We start from the raw sequence: 21,484 nt of genomic DNA on the forward strand, positions 1-21,484 counted from the left end.
AAAGCCAGACAACCAGTAAGGAAGCAACCACCGAAATCCAATGGACCAATGCCTTGCAGAGTGACAAGTACCTTAAGGATCAGCTAGTCCAGCCCTCTTTGCTTGATGGGTACACTAAGACCCAGAAAAGGGAAGGGGATTCATAATTCACCTTTCACAAATCCACCCTGGGCCAGACACTGTATTAAATGTTTATGGAGAAGAGAGAGTTAAATAAAACCCAGCCTCTGCTTTTAGGATTTTATTACCCACATGCCCAAGGCCCACGGAACCTAGTTTTCCTTTAGAAAATAGCCTGTTTAACCCTTGTAAACTTAGAATTGTGTGCTAGGAAGAGAGAAAATATTCCATTGTTTCTCAAAAGTAGAACCAATGACTTTAGGTGACATGTGGACCAACATTTTAATTGTGTTTATTTTAACGTTACCTTCTACTTATGGTAAAGGACACTATTTCCCCTGCATTACAGTGATGTAAAGCTTTCTTCCTTCCTCCCTCTTTCCCTCTCTTTTTCTTATCTTTGTCTTACCCTTACAGATCACATACTGTGTGGAGACAATAGAATATGATACTTTTCTTTTTTAAAGATTTTATTTATTTATTTGACAGAGAGAGAGATAGCAAGAGGGGAACACAAGCAGGGGGAGTGGAAGAGGGAGAGGGAGAAGCAGGGAGCCTGATGAAGGGCTCGATCCTAGGACCCTGGGATCCTGACCCCAGCCAAAGGCAGATGCCTAACTGAGCCTCCCAGGTGCCCTAGAATATGATACTTAAGTATATGTTGGGCTCCAGAAATTAGAGAAAGCTGGATTCTGAGCCTGGCTTCTCCCACTTAGCAGCTCTTCACTTAAACTCTATGCGTCTCACTTTCTCGTTAGTTAAGTAAAAATAAATATATCATTTAAGTGATATAATGTGTGTAACGTGCTTAACAAAAGGCCTGTCACATTGTAAGGATTCAATAGATATTAGCTATTATTAAAATGAGCTCTATTCTGGTTTACGGGGAAGGGGGGTTTCTGCTAAGGGCAGCCAGGCCTGGTTTTCATCTTCCATGACCTGTCTGGGGAGTGGGGAGCAATGCTGGGGGGGTCTTGCAACTCTTCCTCTCCTCTTTTGAGGGAATAGAGAGATGTCTGAGACTTGATACTTTTTAGGGGGAGAGAGGAAATGGATACAGAGAATAAAGGAAAATAATGCAGGGTGCCTGTGGGAATTACCCATTCTTTGGAGAAACAACAAACATGGATTGAGCACCAGCTCTGCTTTGTGGCTCCCTTCTGGGAGGGAGCAACTTCAGTTGACCCTCTGTTGTGTCTCCAACACCAAGCCTTCTCTCAAGTCATTCTTTCTCTCCCATGAATTTGCCTCCCTCTCTTTACTCAGAGACTTGTTGAAATATCTCCTCTAAAAAGGCTTTTTGGTTTGTAGAAGGATGCTTCTCACATGTGCTAAAAAATTATTCAAGGTAGCTCTCTCAGAGAGGAGGAATGGGGCTAAGGATGGGGACCTTGGGTGACCAAAGGCATCAGGTAACGTGGCAGTGGGTGAGGGTGGAGCATTGGAAAGGAGATGGGAGAGACTCTGAAAAACTTATTAGATCATGTCTCACAGACCAAACTGTGACTGCATAGTTAACTGCTGAGTGATGCCATAATGGAAGAAGCTTTAGGCCCTGCAATGCTGGTGGGGGAGAGATTTTGTCAAGAGCTAAAGGGAAAGCCCAAGGATAGGTACCTATTCTGCCAGCACATGAGGCAGGCATCTGGCAGCAGTGAGCCAAGCCCCCTTTCAGGGACACAGAGTTCCTGGCTGGAAAGAAGGAGACTGGGGTCAGGGAGGGGCTGGGTGTGCTAGGGAATGGTTTTAAACATTTTGGTGTTATGAAGACATAGCATGTAGGTCTTTGTGAGCAACCAACCGTGTTTCTCCTGACAGTGCAGAGGTGGTTTGTGAGGCTCTGTGATTCGGAATGGCTCCTGGACCACTTCCCTGCTTGGACAGGGAGCAAGAACAAATGACATGAGATTTAAGAAAAAAAAGATTATATATTTATTTCTGTGTCAGAGAGGGAGAGAGCATGAGCAGAAGGAATAGCAGGCAGAGGGAGAAACAGGGTCCCTGCTGAGCAAGGAGCCCGATGCGGGACTCGATCCCAGGACCCCGGGATCATGGCCTGAGCCAAAGGCAGACGCTTAACTGACTGAGCCACCCAGGTGTCCCTGATGATGTGAGATTTAAAGTAATAATAATTGCACAGAGCGCAGGGGGACAGGTCTTCCAATGCTGCTGGTGGGAGTACAAATTTGTCCAGTCTTTTTTTAAGACATGTGGACAGGATGAATAAAAAATCTTAAAAATGGGGGCGCCTGGGTGGCTCAGTCATTAAGCATCTGCCTTTGGCCCAGGTCATGATCCCAGGGTCCTGGGATCGAGCCCCGCATCGGGCTCCCTGCTCTGTGGGAGGCCTGCTTCTCCCTCTCCCACTCCCCCTGCTTCTGTTCCCTCTCTCGCTGTGTCTCTGTCAAGTAAATAAATAAAATCTTTAAAAAAAAAATCTTAAAAATGTTCATAGACCTTGACCCTGAAATTCTACTTCTAGGAATACATTCTAAGGAAAAGCTGGACAAGTGTACATGTATAATGACATTCATTATAGTTTTGTTCACAATAGTGGACAACTGCAAACAACCCAAATGTTCAGCAATCATGAAATTTGATATTAAATGGGGGTATCTTCATGGAATACTATGCAGCTATGAAAAAAGACACTGCTGCTCCTCTGTATTTATTGATGTGGGAAGGTGTTTATAATATTTCAAGTGAGAAAAGCAGGTCCCAGAACTAAAGTCACTATGATCTTATTTTTATAGATAAAAGTAGATATAATCATTTATTTCAGTAAGTTCTTTTCTCCCAGACCATTATTTTACTGAAGATGACTTTATGCTGAGACTACAGCGTGAGGAGGCCCAGTTTTACACAAGGTCACTGCCACATAGTAGTTTATCCTCACGGTGTTGAAACAGAGGCAGAGTACGTAAGTTACTTTGCATAGTGTCTGACACATAATAGGTGCATAGAGGTAGAAAGTCTCTTAAACTGTTCAAGAAAATCTCCCTCTAGGATGGTTTGACATTTTTAAAAAGATATTATTGGGCGCCTGGGTGGCTCAGTCGTTAAGCGTCTGCCTCTGGCTCAGGTCATGATCCAGGTCCTGGGATCGAGCCCCACATCGGGCTCCCTGTTCCGTGGGAAGCCTGCTCCTCCCTCTCCCACTCCCCCTGCTTGTGTTCCCTCTCTCGCTGTGTCTCTCTCTGTCAAATAAATAAATAAAATCTTAAAAAAATATATTATTTATTTATTTGATTTATATAGAGAGAGCATGAGTTGGGGGGCAGGGGCAGAGGGAGAAGCAGCCTCCCTGCTGGGCAGGGAGCTGGATGCAGGGCTCGATCCCAGGACCCCGGGATAATGACCTGAGCCAAAGGCAGGCGCTTAACTGACTTAGCCACCCAGGTGCCCCTGGTTTGACATTGAATACAAAGTATGATATAAAAATTGACAAAGTTCTGTGGCCAGAAAGCATATGGTTATGATCTCAATTTGAAAAAAAATAGTATATGCATCCATACAAAAAGGCTGTTAAGATATAAACAATAAAATAGAAATGGCAAGAGTGTTTGAGTAATGTTGGATTAAGGGGGTGATTTTTATGTCTGTTTGTGTTTTAATACACCCAACCCCATGTGATAGAACAGACTGTCTTTATTACTGTATTACTGTCTTTCTCTTCACTCAAAGCTTAAAAAAAAAAGGACTTTAATTACTGTTATAAAGTAAAACAATTACTTGTTGGTTGGCTGAGAATTGCTAGAAATTAATAAATAGTTTGGAAATTATTTAGTAAATTCTAATTACTTAGCAAAAGTAATTAAAATATTTATAAGTGAACACCCATAAAACACCACCAAGCAAATACATTACTCAATAAATGGTTTAATTAGTATTTCATTACTAGAAATTAATCTCAGTAACCAAATATTACTACAAATTACATGTAGGATGGACAACTTATTTTACTGCTATTAATGACTTCAATTACGAAGTTTGTGCTAGTTTAATTCCCCCCCTGCTTCTCCCACTCTCCTCCTGCACCCACCCAGGCGACTTCCCACTTCCCACACACTGGGCCTGGCATAGGGTGTTAGGGGCTGGTCTGATACCTTCCACATTGTTGGGAATCCCCTGATTAACAATTTCCCTCAGCTTACTTCCCAGTTGTCTTGCTGAAATCCTGGCCCTGGGTGCTTCTTAATCAGTCAGAATCAGACTCCAGGGGCTGGTGGGCTTCTTCCCACAGATACACTCTCTTCTAGAGTCTTCTAAATCACTCAGCTGGGCTGAAAGGCTCGATTCCTTTCCCATGACCATGCCAGGGCCCCTGTGGCACTGGCTTGCGATCCTGGTTCAGTGCTCAGGCTGGGTCGGTGGTGTGTGGGTCAGGCTCCCGCTAAGTCATAGAAGGGCAACTTCATGCAGATTAGAAGGAGTCCTTTCTTCCAGACAGATGCACTCACACACTGGGGAGGGTTTCAGCCCCAGGTGTTCCTTGCTTAGGTTCCCAAGGAGCAAACTCTGAGATGAGATTTGTGGGCGGTAGTCTTATTGGGGAGTGCTCTCGGGAACAGCCCCTCAAGGGAGTGAGGAAGGTAGGACTGGGCAGAAGGGGAAGTTGAACACCAGCCCCATGGGCAGCCCTGAAGCTGGGATGATTCTTCAAAAATGTCCTGCATTGAGGCAAGGAGGGGGGCAGGCCTTTGTCATTTCAAATGACCAGACATCAGGTCACACATCACTCTGGGGAATGACGAGCCTCTCTTTGGCTGAGGTCAAGTTCTGGAGAGGGACTCAGCTGTCAGTTCTTAACACTCCCAGCAGCTGGAGGAATGAGTGCCTCTACTCAGAAGGAGGAGTATGGGCAGCTTGTGGCCCCCCAACCTCTGAAGGCCCGTCTGGGAGTGGCCTGAGGCCAGGAGTTGAATGGGCATGAGTTGTCCCATTGTTCTCCTGTGGCTGAGAGGGCTCTTACCTCTGGAGTTAAGGTAGACCTCTGCTTAGCTACCGGCTGATACTTAGGCCTAGACTATAATCTTCCTGAAGGCAGGTCCCTGTCTCACCGTATTCTCTGAATTTAACCCAGTTTGTGGCTCAATTAATATTTGCTGATTGAATCTATAGTAGTAAAGACAAACCGTCACTCAAATGCATTAATATAATCTGTGATACACTTGACACAGGGAAATACGGAGAATCTGATCCAGGAGGGGTCAGGGAAGCTTCCCGCAAAGAAATGACACTTGAGCTGAGACTCAAGGAATGGGTAAGAGTGACCGAGCCCTCCCCTGGACGGGCATTCTCTTCTGCCTGCTCCTAAGCCGGTCTCCTGGGTGGAGACAAAGGACCTGAGAGGTCACACTCACTGAATTTCTGCTGTTATCTGTTGCGGAAATGTATCCTTTGTCCTTATCACAGCCTTATCTCGTATAAGATTCTTGTGTCAGAGAGCTCTTTCACCAGACCTCAGCTCAACCACAGCGGGATGAATCTGCCTGTACCTGGCAGGTGCCCTCTGGAGTGCGAGATACAGGCGAGTTGTCACAGCTGGAGGTGGCGACCAGCCTGGATTGTCCACAGGGCGTCACGCACGTGGACGCCACGTGTTGTAGAGGCACCGAGACCGGTGGCCACCGGGCTATACCACATCTAAACCCCTGTTTCCTATTTGTCCTTCTCCCTATCCTGCCCCCGCCTTCGCCCCTATCCGGGCCTAGCTCCAGATTCCTCATTGCCCGAAGATTCCTCACTGCCCAGGACGGTGCTCTTACTCCTTTCTCCTCCGTGCATGCGCGTGCGTCCTCCTTTCTCTGCCCGACCACCACTCCACTCACGAAACCCCCCGAGGCCCCTCCCCGGAGCTCTGCCCGGCAACTCCAGGTCATACTAGGCTCACCCCTTTGTGGATTTCTACAGCCCTCAGCTGTAGATTCTTTAGGGCAGAGACTGTTGTAGAAGCCCTGGGCACTAGAGGGCGAGGAGGTTGCGGAGAGGCCGGAGAAGTCAAGCCCTGAGAGAAGGTCCGGAATGCGCATCCCTGCCCTGATGCTCTGGTGCGTGGCCGGCAGTGTCAGCGGTGGGCTGGATGACACCTGCCGGTCTCCCGGGCAGGTACGCTGGCAGGGTGCCATAGGCCTGGCTGGTGCTGGTGGTGGCAGGACCCGGGGGTGGGGGGAGGAAGATGGAGAGTTCATGTTTATCAGGCCTGGAACTTTGCCTGCCTTGTCCTTAATCTGTCCACAGCTAATTAGACCCCCCCCGCTTGGCAGAGCACCATTATTAATCACCGCGGGAGGACGCCGAGTCAGCGGGCGGGCCTTCTGCTCGGGGGGGGGGGGGGGGGGGGAATCCCAGGTCCTTGGGTGGGCCCTCCTTGCCCGGGGCACTAAGAGGGCCGTAAGGATGCGGGGCTCCTCTGCGAGGGTTCTGGGGTTATTGGGCAAGGCCGCTGGGGCCCTGTGCCGCCTGGGAAGATTGTGGGAGGAAGGCTGTCCTATCTCCCCCCTCATCTTTGCTTCAACATTCCAATTTTGTTCGAGGTGACAGACCAGAGGCTCACTTCCGCAGACTTGTTTGCAGTGAGGGAAGGCATATGACACAGTTCGCACTCAGTTCGTAAGCTGAAACCTGGGGGCTCTAGGAAGGCTGTTACTTTCCTGATAAAAAGGCATCGGATGCCGCTAGTGCGTCCCTTGTTGCTGTTTCTCCTTTCTGCCTTGAATGTAGACTTCAAACGCTGCAGCAGCCATCAGCCTCCATGAGGGAGAGACTAAGAGAACTGTAATAATACCAGCCATGAGCTGGCAAACCAATGCCAGTAACCATCTGACTTCTGGACTTCTGTCAGGTGAAAATAACAAATCTCTAGTTAGCCTGCTGTGGGTTGGTATGGTTACTTGCAGCTGAACACAATTCTTTTTTTTTTTTTTTAGATTATTTATTTATTTATTTATTTGAGAGAGAGAGAGAGAGAATGAGAGAGAGAGCGAGTACATGAGAGGGGCGAGGGTCAGAGGGAGAAGCAGACCCCCTGCCAAGCAGGGAGCCCGATGCGGGACTCGATCCAGGGACTCCAGCATCATGACCTGAGCTGAAGGCAGTCGCTTAACACAATTCTTTGTGTTGAACTGAGCCACCCAGGCGCCCGCTGAACTGTGTTTGGACTGAGCCACCCAGGCGCCCGCTGAACACAATTCTAACTAGGGGAACTTAGATGGTACCAGCCTGATTGCAGAGATGCCCATGGTACCCAGAGTAATCCAGAAATTCTTGGGCTTCAGCAGCCAGTGGGCATGAGTGAGGTTATGGTACCCAAGGCCACTAACTCCACCCCTCCTCCAGTCCTTCATCCTTTAAAGTCTCATTCTCTAACCCCTTTTAGCCACCTGTGTTATTAAGAAAGTATCTGGATGTGACGTTGATATATCAGTCATGTTAACTCTGTGTAATGGAGTTCCTAGTAAGGCAAAATTAGATTTTCCGGCAAATAAGTAATGCCTCTTTTCTTAGTTATGGAACTCTGAGGTACAGAAGCAAACACATTGCTTTGGAGGGGCTCCTGGCTGGCTCAGTCCAAAGACCACGTGGCTCTTAATCTCAGGGTCATGAGTTCGAGCCCAGGTTGGGTGTAGAGATTACTTAAATAAATGAATTTTAAAAAATTGCTCTTGGAAAAGGGTGCAACAAGGAATACTGTGATTCTAAGAAGGGTTTGGTATGCAAAGGTGGAGGTATTTTTAGGGCCAGATAGCCTCCTAGGAGGACTGGGGTAAAGACTCTGACTGACCCTTCCCTTTTTGGGGTTTCAGATTATTAGATCAATTTCTGATGACCTGAAAAGATAGAAAGGACCCCAGAGGGGAAACTCACCATCAGGAAATGGGGTGTGTGAAGAGGTGAACCAAGCTAATATCAGAGATTAGATGTTTGTTTGGTGGGGGGAAGGGGGATGGCCTGGTGTCCACCCAGTAGGTGGCTGGGCAGAAACCCTTCTGACCCAGACACTCTGGCAGTGGTCATGCTGTGGGAACGATGGCTGCACAGATGAGTGTGAAATAAAAGAGTTGCAGCCTGGAGCCCAAGTGTGGGGCCCAGGTGTGCTGTGCGTTCCCAGGGACTGTGCGAGCAAGGGCAGCACTGAGCTGTGGACGCGGAGGTGTCAAACTGTACAGGACCTGTTTTCAACAGTGACCCCTGGTGGCAGCAGACTGCTATGACTGTTCAGTTCTGTCTCCGCCTGACTTTCGGAGACAGGTGCTGATGTATTAAGAATCTCCAGTTCTCCACGGTTCTGAGAAGGTGAGAGGAGGAAGACCCCGAGAGCTAGAGAGGTAGGGTATAGAGCGGTTAGGAGGATGGACTCTGGCATCAGAGTGCTGGGGGTCAAGTTTCTGCTTTGCTTCTTGCCGGCTTCCCTTGGGTACAAGTGTGGTGTTAAGTACTGCAGACCTGTGCAGTCTCGCAGGAGCCTGCCTCAAACCAGCCCCACATGTGATGTCATGCTTGATGCCTTGAAAGCCTTAATAATTTTGGATAAGCCTCCCCGCCCCCCTCTGCCATTTTGCACTGGGTCCTGCGATTATGTAGCCAGACCTGCTTGGGCAAATTATTTTATTACTTCCCTCTGCCTCAGTTCCCCCATCTGTAAAACGGGTAAAAAAAAACCTATCTGCCTCAGTGAGCTGTTGTGAGCATTGAGTTTTTTTTAAACCACAATCAGCACTTCACATCTTTTTTTTTTTTTTTAAGATTTTATTTATTTATTTGTCAGAGATAGAATACAAGCTGGGAGGGGGGAGCAGCAGGGAGACGGAGAAGCAGGCTCCCCACTGAGCAAGGAGCCTGATGTGGGGCTCGATCCCAGGACCCTGGGATCATGACCTGAGCCAAAGGCAGATGCTTGACTGACTGAGGCACCCAGGCGTCCCTTAAGTGAATTATATAACATAAAGTATTTAGAACAGAATCTGGCTTTGTAGTAAGCTCTGTGTGTTAGCCATTGTTTTTGTTCCTATTAATTTAGGCAGATGCAGGCTCTGGCAATTAATCTGCAAAATGCAGAGATGTGAGCACATTTGTGTGTCCAGCTTGTGGACCATATCAGATCAAGCACATGGTGAAACAATGCAGGAGAGGAAAATGTAACCCTGGATTTACTTCTCATACAAGATGAGATGCCTTATCAAGCCCATATCCATCTGGGTCCTCAGGGCTGACAGGAGAGAGGATGCTGAGGTCTGAGAAGCATGGAGTCAAGGCCAACCTCCCACTGCAGGGGCTGGCTGCAGAGGTTGGGCACGGCTCGGAGGGGCAGGCTGGGGCACCTTCGGGGAGGAGACTGCCATCGCCCCACAGGATCCGGCTGCAGGGCAGGGGGTCATCACCTCAGGCCCATTTCCTGTCCTCTCAGATGTGACACACAGCCTTCCCTCCAGCCTGGGATCCATCCTTGCATTTACAGGACCAGCTTAGAGGATACAAGGTTGGGGAGGAGGAGCTTTATTAGGATGATTATTCTAAATATACTTACCTATTGACATGTAACATATACACAAAAAGAGGAGAAATCTTAAGTGCCCAGCTCAGTGGATCCTCTTTGAAGTGAATATACTCAGTTCAAGAAACAGGACATCCCTGGAAGTTCAGAAACCCCCTTTCTAGTCACTCCCTCCTTCCCTAGTCAGCTAGGCAGCTTCCCTGCATAGCAGTTTCTAAAACCATTACATTTCACTTTGGGGATTTTTTTTTTATTTTGAGAAGTTCCCAATCTACAAAATAAATTGGAAAAATAGAACAGGAACACGCATATACTTACCTACATATATCAACTATTAACATTTTGCCTCATCTGTCTTTCTGTCTCTCTCCTTTTCTGTCTTTTGTCCCCGAAGTCTACACATGCAATTTTCAGAAACATTTGAGGGTTATTTGCAGACATCTTGACACTTTATCCCTAAATATTCCAGCACATATCTCCTAAGAAGTAGGACATTCCTACAGTGTAATTGTCACACTGAAGAGATTTAAATTGCTACACGACTATTATATAATATATAGTTGATGTCCATATCTCCCCAATTATCCCAATAATGTTCTTTATAGGTATATATTTCAAATCTATAATCTAAACCTGGAACACATTTTGCATTTAACTGTATGTCTCTTTTTTTTTTTTTTAAAGATTTTATTTATTTATTTGACAGAGAGAGATAGCGAGAGCAGGAACACAAGCAGGGGGAGTGGGAGAGGGAGAAGCAGGCTTCCCGCCGAGCAGGGAGCCCGATGAGGGGCTCGATCCCAGGACCCTGGGATCATGACCTGAGCCGAAGGCAGATGCTTAACGACTGAGCCACCCAGGCGCCCAAGCTGTATGTCTCTTTAGTTTTCTTTAATCCAGAATAGTTCATTGTTTGTTTGTTTGTTTGTTTGTTTATCTATCTATCTATCTTTTGGTCTTTCATGACATTGACATTATTGAAGAGTACAGGCAAGTCTTCTAGAATGTCTCTGAATTTGAATTTGTCTGATTGTTTCCTCATGACAATGTAATTTAAACATTCTTGACAAGAAAACTACATGAGTTTTCTTATTAATTATGTATTTATTTTTTATAATTTATTAACAATAGTGGCTGCAATTTATTGAGTGCCCGTCATGTGATGTGGGAATTACTGTGTCCATTTTACAGACCAGGTAACTGAAGCATAGAGTGACCAAATACTTTTCTCAAGGTCACACAGTCAGAGAGGAAGTGCCAGGATTTGGTCTGTCTCCAGTGCCCATGCTCAGAATCAGTTCCTTTTTTTTTTTTAACAGCTGATAATCAATTTATTAAAAAGGTTGATTCAAGCATCAGCATGGGTGACTTCAACCTCAACTCCTGGCTCAATACTGATGGAAGTAATCTGCTTACCAATCTCAGAAGGACTGTATAAATCAATGAGTCGCTTGTGGATCCTTATCTGAAAATGATCCCAAGTCTTAGAACCTTCATCATGAAGAGTTTTTCTTGTAGTGATTCTCAGAGTCTTGGTGGGCATCAGAGCTGGTCCTTTCACTTTGAGATTCTTTTCCTTAGCACCTCTGATCAAGTCAGCACATACCTTCTCCAAAGATTTTACGTTGCAGCTGGTTAGAGTAATTTTAATTCGGTGAATCACCATCTCTGGTTCCATGGGTATCTTCTGAGTGTCTTTAAAATCCACTGCTACGGCGTGACCCCCTGGCCGACCTGTTCCTCTGTGAGCGCGAACAATGGAGAGTCAGGAGCAGGAGCGGGGTGCCCAGAGCTCTGTAGTCACTGCAACCACACCTCCCTCAAGAAGAATGCTCACAATCAGTTCTACCCACTGTCGGTAAGGACTGGTCCCCTTGGAAGGAGACCTGACGCTGTGTCCTGGAGGGCAGGGGCTGCATTGTGTTCTCTGCTAAATTCCACGTGTAGCCAGGGCCAAACCCAGGGCAAGAATCTGTAATTTTTTGTTGAATAAATGAATAGATAAATGGGGCGCCTGGGTGGCTCAGTTGGTTGGGCGACTGCCTTCGGCTCAGGTCATGATCCTGGAGTCCCTGGATCGAGTCCCGCATCGGGCTCCCTGCTCGGCAGGGAGTCTGCTTCTCCCTCTGACCCTCCCCCCTCTCATGTACTCTCTCTCATTCTCTCTCTCTCAAATAAATAAATAAAATCTTTAAAAAAATGAATAGATAAATGAATGACATTTGTTCTACTGACAAAAATTAGCATGGGGTCCATGGACCAGTGGCATCAGAATCCCCCAGAAAGCTCGTCAGAAATATACGTCTGTGCACCCCAGTGCCAACTCACAGAAGCTACATCTCTGTTGGTGAGACCTGAGGATTTCTTTGTTAATTTTTCCTGATGATACTGATATAGATAAAATTAAGTGAAAAAAGCAATTTTCAGAACAATGCGTACTGCATAATTTCATATGTCTCTTTCTTTGTGTTTTGAGGTTATGTGGTTATACATGGATTTAGGGGAGGAGGACTTTACCTTAAACCTGATGTACTTTTAGAGATGAGATGACACAGATGATCAATTAATACATTCTGCAAAAACTTAAATACTACAGATAAGTAAGGTAATTATATACTTTATCCCCCAATCTGAACACTTTTGATAGTGAAAGTCAATGCTGTTATTAGTCACACTAGCAACAGAGAAAGCAGGTGGTCACCCTGCCAAGGCCAAAGTCCCCTTTGATCATCTCCCCTCCTGGATACAGCTACCTCCCAGGTGGTGGTATAACCACTGTTACCAGTTTGATGGGTGTTTTACACACTCTACAAGAACAATATGAAGCTATTGGAAGCACTTTGTTTGGGAGCTTCTCTTTTTCCACAAACGATATCACACTAAATGTAACAACATGCCCGCTTCTTTTCTTTCACTCAACACTATATGTCTTGGAGGTTTAGCCACGTCAAGCCCACATGGGTCTGCTTTATTCCTTTTAACTGCTATAGAGCATTCCACATATGACCATACCTTATTTTTCCATTCTCTTGTGAATGGACATCTGGGTTGTTTCCAATTCTTCGAAATTACTAAAATGCTAATGATCATGGTGATGGTGATAATGTCTCAATGGTGAAACAACCTAGCATCCATCAGAGGTCAGTCAAAAGTTAAAATATTTTCAGGAGATGGCATTTTTGAGGAATAACTGAATTTATAAGCACAGTCCCTCTCCAGGCCTGAGGATTCCCCACTTTCCCTAACCAGGGAGGGTACAGGTGAGGTCCAGAAGTGGGGCTCTCCCCAGCTTCACCATCAGAAGACTCCAATGCCCCTGACCCCCAGATCTTTCCGCCCTAAGCTCCTCTCCCCAGGTATGACTCCTCCAGCTTGCTGTTCTTCTTTCTCCTCCTTCCACTGTTCATGAGGCTCTTTCACTCAACTGAGGTGACAGCTGGATGCCATGGAAATAGCCTGTTCTCCACAGCTGGACAGAATGTGTTCAATTCCCAGTTCCATCACTGACTGACTGTGTGATCTTGAGTGAATTGCTTTACTTCTCTGGGTCTCCAGCTTTTCATTGGTAGAATGGGGAAAATATTATCTACTTCCTGGGATTGTGGGCTCTCATGTGGGAAAACACAACAGGTAATATGCATAGCCTTTGTTGCCACCAAGTGGGTGCTCAGTAAGTGTTCACTTCAGTCCCCCTTTCCTTGTCTCCTCATTGCTTTGTGTGGATTAGTGTCACGGCAAAATCAAAAAGCCTGTGGGTGCTCCCAAGGACCAGGATTGAGTTGCCTCCTCTTTTGTATAATCCCTGCCCCTCTCAAGTCCAGCACAGATTTGGGGCTCACTTAGGGTCCCAGGAGGGAGCAAGGAGAGAGTGTAAGGAGGCTGTCTTTGTCTAGGGTCCTGGGAGACTACCCAGAGAAAGACAGGGAGATAAGGCCCTGCCCTGGGACAGATACCTCACCCATGGGATTTTTCAATCTGATAAAAGCAATATTTTCTAATTCAGGAGGTGTCTAGTCTGATGGAAGAGACCTGGTCTTTGCCTCCAAAGAATCTCCCAATCTGATGGGAGGGACATAGTATCCCCTGAAGTGCTTAGCCTGATGAGGGAGACATGATATCAATTCCCAGGGAATTTTCCAGACTGATGGAGGAGACATACTCTCTGAAAGCCTTGCTAACTTTCATTGAAGACTTCCATTTTTCATGAACCTCTTGTAGCTTCTCTTCCTTCCATATATATGTGTGTGCTGCTTTCGTTACTGGACTGTGAGTTTCATGAGGACAGAATTGATGTCTCACTTTCGGGATCTCTAGTCTCAGCTTGTTTCTCAGGAGGCTTGCTGACTGGCTACGTTTTCAGGGATTCCCAACAGTCGGGCTCCTTAAGCCACTCAGGGGCACAGGCAAAGCAATTTAGAAGATGGGAATGAGTTATCCAAGACAGTTGAGAGGAGGGGATGGTGAGAGGTTGCCTGGGCCTGGGGCCTGCCCTCCCACCCTCACTCTCTCAGCTCCCTTATGGAAACCTCCACAGCCCTGTCTGTGGCCTCTCCCCTCATGGGAGCTGTGTGCTGAGGTGGGCACCTCTGTCTGTGCAGGAGAGGAGAAAACATGTCAGACCCAGAGCTGACGGGCAAGTCAAAACTACTCGTTAAATGGCTTTAAAGTAGTGGCCATTTATAAGTTAATGAAAGAGAAAATAGGCACATTATACATACAGATTTGTCCTTAATGAGGGGAAAAGGCATTGTTTACTGATGTTCAGTTCTAATTATCCATGCACAAGGCTAGCTTTTTTCCGGCAGTGCAGCGTGCCCCCATTCTCCTATCTTCTACCATGTTCCTTTAACCCCTTCAGTGCCCAGCTGGACACTGACTCATCCCTCAGAGCATCAGGTTCCAGTGCTGGCTGAGTAGCCAATTTCTGACTGAGTCTGCAGGGACCTTTGACCCCGAGACAGGCCCGGCAGCTGTTTATGTCTTCTGCTCTCCTCAGCTGGATGGCCAGATGTGGGACAATGCTGCCAAGGACCCTCAGGGCAGCCACCCGTGGAAAGACGCAGAGCTCAGGGATGGCTGCTTTTCTGGGGAGGAGGCTGCAGGGCAGAAGGGGGGACTCAACTGAGGAGGCAGATGGAGGGTCGGGGCTGCGAGCCGGGGACTCCCCACAAGGCAAGGGCTTAGGAGCATCACCCACCAATACCATCCTTTACAATTTCTCTGAAACTGTCAAGAAGGAAGAGGATCCCTTGGGAAAGGTGAACAGTGGTGGTACTTCCCAGACACACACTTCACTGAAGCCATTGCTGAGGCCACCCTTGACCATTTTTCACTTAGCGTAAGCACACCTAAGGTCACCTGGATAAACAGATAACTCCTCACCACCCCATAAACTTCTCCCTCATCCTCAGGTCCCAGCCTGCTAGATGTTGCTTGTCCTCAGTGGGGAAATAAACTAGCAATAGGGATGAGAGTGGAACATGCATGACTCTTGCCAAAGTGAGTTCACAAAGCCTGCTCAGCTTGGGAAATCAGTGAGGAAAGAAGAAGGTGCAGGAGTTATAAACTGGCAATGGGGGGAATTGGTGGGGGGAGGAGACGGCTCAGTCAGTCTCAACCACAGTCCTCCAGGGGCACATTTGAGCTGTCTTTAGGAGCCTAGGCTGGGAAAGAATTTGGCTTTCTCTTGAACTTTCTGGGTGAGTTCCCGGCAGCAGTTTTAGCTTGCTAACGCTCCGAGTGCCTTCACCACGCTGCACTGGGAGGTCCAGGAAAACGTGCCTGGGGGCTACCCACAGGTTGTTGCATGGGTGGTGGCAAAAACGTTACTGCTGTGACCACTAGACAAGTGTATATGGAGTGGCCCCATTGCACAATTTTGAGGGTTTGATAAAAGGGGGAACTTCATGATTCATTAAAAAGGCAGTTGAACAACTTTATACCAACGAGTGTGAAAATTTAGATAAAATGGACAGTGTCAAAACTGACAAAAGAATAGAAAGCCCAAATAATCTTATAACTGTTAAAGAATCTGAATGCATAATTAAAGATCTCCTCACAGAGAAAATTCCAGGCTCCAACTTCAGTTCTTCCTTTGCCAGTTATTGGGCACTTGCTGCTATGAAAGCCAAGAATTCGATCTACATTCACCTTCTTATGCCTATGTCCTACACTCTCCTGAAATCAGGAGAGTTATGTTTGAATCCTCTTTCCCCACCCTTAACCCAGAAGCGATGTCATGCAGCGTCCTTTTCATAAATACCTCCTATTTCGTTGATGGTTTGAGTGGGTAACCAAGAGAAATTTTATGAGACTATTAAGGGTCCTTGTGTTAAGTCACTTATATTGATCTTATTTAATGTACACAAGCTTCATGCAAGAGAGACATTATTATCCCCGTCTGAGGTTCAGAGAAGTGGACTGACTTGTCCAAGTCACAGAGTTAGAAAGGAGAAAGGAAAGAAGGAGCCCAGGGCCATCTGCCTCCAAAGCCTTTTCCTTTCCTGCTGTTCGGCACAGCTGCCCAGGACAAGCCTGTTCCTTCCTCAAAGGAAAGAAGATCATGACTGAATCCTCTCCCCACCCCCAGCCCCCATCTCCAGCTTTCAGCATCCAGGTCAGAATTCCATGTCCCTCCCATCCTGATTACAATGCTCAGGAATTTCTTCAGTTGGCCAATGACCCTCTTGCTTAGCAGCCCCCAGAACTGAAGCTGGCATTGAAAGGCATGGTTGGCTATTCTGTTTATCTATTTCTAGGTTAAAAATGATCCCAAACTTAATGGGGGTAAAACGACCATATATTATGCCTACAGACCCTGTGGGTCAGTAGTTTGAATGGGGTACAGTAGAGATGCCTTGTCTCTACTCCACGATGTATGGTATCATCTGGAAGACCTGAAGGCTGAAGGTGACTCAGTTGCTGGGGGCTCCTTTGCTCATATATCTGGTAGCTGGTGCTGGCTCTTGGCTGTGACTGTTGGCCAGAATATCTATATGTGGCCTCTCGTACGGCGTTGGCTTCCTCACAATATTGTGGCGAGATTCCTGTGTGAGAGTGCCAGGTGAAAGCCATGTTGCCTCTTAGGGCGTAGTTTTGCTAGTTGTACAATATCACATTGGTGACATGGCATTTGTTGAGGTAGCCACAAAGTCCTACCCAATTTCAAAAGAGGAGAAATAGACTCTACTTCTTGATGGGCAAGTGTCAAGGTTCTAGAAGAGCAGGTGGGGCTGGAAATATTGCTGTGGCCATTTTAGGAAAATACAGCGTGCCTCATGGGCCTAGCTCAGAGGACGCTTTCCACACAAGGGGACTTGAGAGTTTCACAATGTCATTTATTCAGTCGACACACCTCGATCAAAGTGTCTTCCACGTGCCAGGCCCAAGGACACCCCCGGAGGCCCTGAGAGATTTGACCAAGATGAGGGAACTTTGGGCTTAATTCTCTCCAACCTTCTGGGAAACATTGCTCTGGGTCACTGTGGCTACAGTTCAGAGAATAATTTCTTTCTCTGGGGGCTGTTGTTAAATTGAAGTTTTATACTCCCATTCCTGAAAGAGCAGGTGTATTGAACAACTGAACAGTTTCTGTTTTGTTTTTTTTTTTTTGAAGAAAAAACCAATTTGTTTTTTACTTATATAAAGCTCTTATTTTTGTTGCCCCACGAAAGAACTAGGTCCCTCAACGGGACGGAGGTTCCTGCCCTTTGATGAGACTCAGAAGCCGGATAATCCATTTGTGAACTAGCTCTCTGTGGTGTAGAGGGAGAAGCTGGGAGAGCTCCTCTACCCCTTTTCTTGAACTCATGAGTGTGGCTAGTGTAACTGGTTCACTTACCGTCACCCTGGAAAATGTGATGATCTGGTCATGACAAGTTGAGTTATAGCTAGCATAAGAATCATAGTATTAACCAGTATGGGGATCATACTCCAGGCTCTGGGCTGAGCATTTTACACACTGTCCCATTTAATCCTCTTCACAGTGCTGTGAGCGAGTACTAAAATTGTTTTCACAGATGAGGAGACTACTTGCTAAGGCTCAGAAAAGTTAAATAATTCACCCAAGGGCACCCAGCTAGGAAGTGGGATTTGAATCCAGAGATTCAAATGGACTCCGGAGGCTGTTCTTTTAACATTGGCCTATGCTGTGCAGACACTGGCCTGGTAGCTTAGAGGGAGGGGCACGAATCAGAGTAGGGCAGGTTCTGGGTTTTGGGTGTCTCCTGGTTGGGTGCCAGAGACTCATTCTGCTGCCTCAGTCTTCTCGTCTGTAAATGGGAATAATACCTACCTGAGCGAGTTATGTAAAGCACCAGTATAGTACTCCAGACCCAGTGGGTGCTCGGTCTGTTTGGGGAGTCCCCTTCCCTCTCTCCTTCCTTCATAATTTGCCTTGACCTCCCTTCCCAGAAGTAGGGGGATGGACAAGATTATTTTCTTACCCATAGCTGCTCTAAAATCCCCAGTTCCCTAAGCTCCTGCTGGATTTCAGGGTTCCAGTCCCTCTCCATCGTGCTTTTCATTGGGAGAACTTTAAATGATTTTATAAAAACTGCAAATGTACAAGGTAATTGAGTCTTCTGTTTTATTACCCTGAGCTGCCTGGACCTTGCCTGGCCTCCTCCTCACTCACCGAGCCGCCGGAATAAAGTTGGAAGTGTTTGTGCTAGTAATATATAGGACTTAATTAACCTGGCCTTTTATAGCATTTCCAATGGAGGGTTGGAACGAACTTCGAGGCAGCTTGAGAAAAGGGAAGAGGGAGGGCCTGGGGTGGGAGTGTGTATGCATGTACAACATTCGATGTTGGGTTTTTTTTCCCTCCTGTTCTTTTCTCTAGTACTTTAATCAGCATTTAATGACCCAGTCGAAAATCCATCATTCAGACCCAGGCACTGGTGGGAAGGGCTAGAGGGGAAGCCTGACTTCTTCCATTGTCTACAGCAGGCTCTGGAATGGTCGATGAGTCCAGCCACACCAACTTCATTCCAGAGACTTCCAGCAGAGGCTAATCCTGCTCTTCTCAGGCGGGAGGCAGTGAGTGGACATTAATAAATAGACTCTCTGTGTTGGCCAATACCATTCCCTACTCAAATGCAAACAAACCCAAGAAGGCTCCAATGGGGTCATGTCCCCATTCCTGGGAGCCAAGCTGAGTTAATCTCCTATTCTGTCTATCCCTTCCTCCCTCTACTCCTGAACGTTCCCACTCCTTTCCCCTCCCAGCATGAAGCCATGCCTGAACCGGACACCCTTCTAAACCAGCCCAGGAAAAAGTGACTCAACTCAGATCCACCCCGGCCACAGGGGGAGGGGTTTATAACTGCCAGAGTACCTTCATGTCTTGCAACCATTATTTTAGGGAGACTTCCAAGTGAGGGCAGTCAGGGTAAATGCCTCTCACCAGCTGCCTGTTCAGACCATTGCTCCACATACCATGGCTCATAAATCCTACCCCGACACCGCCGAGTGGTTACATCATCTCCAAACCTCATGCAACAATTCGATTTGGAAATAAAAAGGCAGGTGTTAATTGACTCACTCCCTCTGCCCCTTTGCAGTGCCCCTGACCCTTGATAGCTTTTAACCTCACAGTTAATAAAAGTTTGGGGCCCGGTCCCAAAACAGTTCCTCATTCATTCTTCATAACGTCAGCAATTTCTTACTGAGAAACTATAATGTAAGTCATTGGCTAGTCCCTTGGGGGAGAGTGTTAGGTGGCCAAAGGTGAGCAAGAAGCATTTCATGCCTGAGCAAAGCTTCCAGAGGATGATCACAAATTGTGCAGATTTGAGCAACAGGTGCTATGCGTCCTCAGAGAAGGCCTGGGTGCAGCCACAATTTTAGAAGAGTCTCTAGCTCTCAAGTTGAGTGCTCTTGAGTTTGCCTGCCCAGGATCCATTCCTTCTCCCAGAGCACCCAGGTTCCCCTTGGGGGAATTTATATCTCTTTCCCTAAGTTGACATAGTTTCAAATGGGGTTGAATGTCTGGGGTCCTTAGGGATCAGCCCATGATCAGAGTAGGTCAGCCCTCTCGCCCCAGTGATTAGTTCAGTGATGGGCATGAAACTGAAGCTGGGCTAATGAACACTAAAGCTTCAGCTACTGGGGAGGAGGAGCTCTTTTTTTCCAGTGGGGTTGGCCGGAAATAGGTCTGGGTCTGTTTGCAGCTCTCTTGCCCTCACTCTGGAGATGCTTCCTGAGCTGTAGAGTGAAGCCGTCACTTCACTCCCTCCTTTGGCTTCAGGTTATGTGGTCTCCTGTACCACTATGGACAGCTCTTGCTTTTTATGGGCGTGTATTATCCCAGATCCAAGTGATCCTCTGTCTACCTTCAACTAGTCTGTGTCTAGGAAGAATGTTGAGGACAGCAGAGCTGAGAGATGGAAAGAAGATTGTTGAGGATGTTGGGTAACAGGATCCAGCCCTGTCTAAGTCCTGAGCCCCTGAATTTTCACTTAAGTGGGCTAATGAACTGCTTGTGTTTTCCCTGTTTACCTTTGCGAAAGTCCGTTTCCTTAGAATTTCTTTTGCTGATCCAGTCCCCGAGTCCCAAGCTTTCTAGGTATAGGGACCAATTGGAAGTCACCCTTTCCCTCCCCAGCTCAACAGTGGGCCAAGGAGACATGGGCTCCTTTCCACTTTTTCATTTATGAGAGAGTCAGGGCAATTCAGGGTCAGGCTCTGGCAAGAGAGTGCCTAGAGCACATCATTTCGGGGCTACTCATTTTTAAGGTCTGCACTAGTGTGATTCTGAGAGTGAGTGCCTCCTTAATTTGTACCTTAGGCTTCTTTTGTCTCACCCTAGTCCTGGCCCTAATCAGGTTGCTGGGCCTCCATACCTATCTGTCTCCATACCCAGCCTGAAGAATTCAGAATAGATTTCTACTGTCTTTCTTCCCCCAGAGAAGGGCTTGGCCCATTTTCTGGGCCTTGAAGGATAATGGTCTATAAAGTCCTGTTATGGGGCTTTAGCAGGTCAAACCAGAGCAGAACCAAATACAACTCTTGTTCTAGCCCAAGTCTCCTTCAAAAGGGCAATCAACCTATACCCTCCATGTTTGGCATAAATAAGTCAATGGAGAATCTTCAAATTAGAGTGGGTTCAGAATTATCAGAGACACCAGATTTACTTTTATCTTTATTTTATTTATGTTCATCCATGATTTGACTTACCTTAGGATGAAACAATATTCTTTCTTAGCACAGATTAGTTGAATGTAGACGAAGGTCAAGCACTTGGCCATGGGGAGATGCTGCCTGAGATAATACACACACATGAAGATCAAGAGCAGCTCACTGTGGTGTAGAAGTTAGCATGGCCTGCAGCCAGAGGCCCTCCCTTGATCACACCAACCGGCTGTGTGTCCTTCAGCACAGTTCTTTACTCCTCTGACCTCTGCTACCTCGATTTGGAGGGGCAGACCATAAAGGATGAGCTCTGGAGGCAGAGAGATCTGCCCACAGTCCCAGCTCTCCCTGACTTGGGCAAGCTCCACTCTGAGACTTGTTTCCTCATTATTATTCCTCAGTGGGAATCATAAAGGTACTTCCCTCTTAGGCTCCTTTTAAGATTCAATGAGGTAATGAAGTGCTTAGCACAGCGCCTGATATAATTTCTCAATTAATTATTATTGGTGTTAATATTCTATAAAACAAGAAGACATTTTAGAAGATCAAAAGTACTGCCAGGCATCGAAGTGCTTAACCAACTGAGCCACCCAGGCGCCCCTGCCAGGCATCGAAGTGCTAATACCAGATTTCATCCCAGCCCTAGGGGAATCATCATTGTTTTCAGGGTATTCCAGAGCCAGTGTGAACTGAACACCTACTGTGAGCTCTCTCGGGGAAAGAGCCAAGTCTTGCCTT

General features: G+C 46.8%; 1 protein-coding gene across 1 annotated transcript; it reads right to left on the reverse strand.

The window, feature by feature from the left end:
• Positions 1-10,961: 10,961 nt before the first annotated feature.
• LOC117998276 (40S ribosomal protein S20-like) lies at positions 10,962-20,862 on the reverse strand. Its single transcript, XM_034987000.1, has 2 exons — positions 20,792-20,862; positions 10,962-11,355 (listed from the first exon to the last, which is right to left on the reverse strand). Exons 1-2 carry the CDS (start codon positions 20,860-20,862, stop codon positions 10,962-10,964), a joined length of 465 nt encoding a protein of 154 aa, XP_034842891.1.
• Between the last annotated feature and the right edge of the window lie 622 nt (positions 20,863-21,484).

The sequence above is a fragment of the Mirounga leonina genome, unplaced genomic scaffold, assembly GCF_011800145.1.
Source record: "Mirounga leonina isolate KUSES-001 unplaced genomic scaffold, KU_Mleo_1.0 Mir_114, whole genome shotgun sequence".
Classification (NCBI taxonomy): domain Eukaryota; kingdom Metazoa; phylum Chordata; class Mammalia; order Carnivora; family Phocidae; genus Mirounga; species Mirounga leonina.

Bases quoted from the DNA above. Each gene is read 5' to 3' on its own strand.
- LOC117998276 (XM_034987000.1), bottom strand. From the start codon at position 20,862: ATGGCCAAGTGCTTGACCTTCGTCTACATTCAACTAATCTGTGCTAAG. The intron at 11,356-20,791 runs GTAAGTCAAATC...TCGCGCTCACAG, and splicing joins GAATATTGTTTCATCCTAAG to AGGAACAGGTCGGCCAGGGG.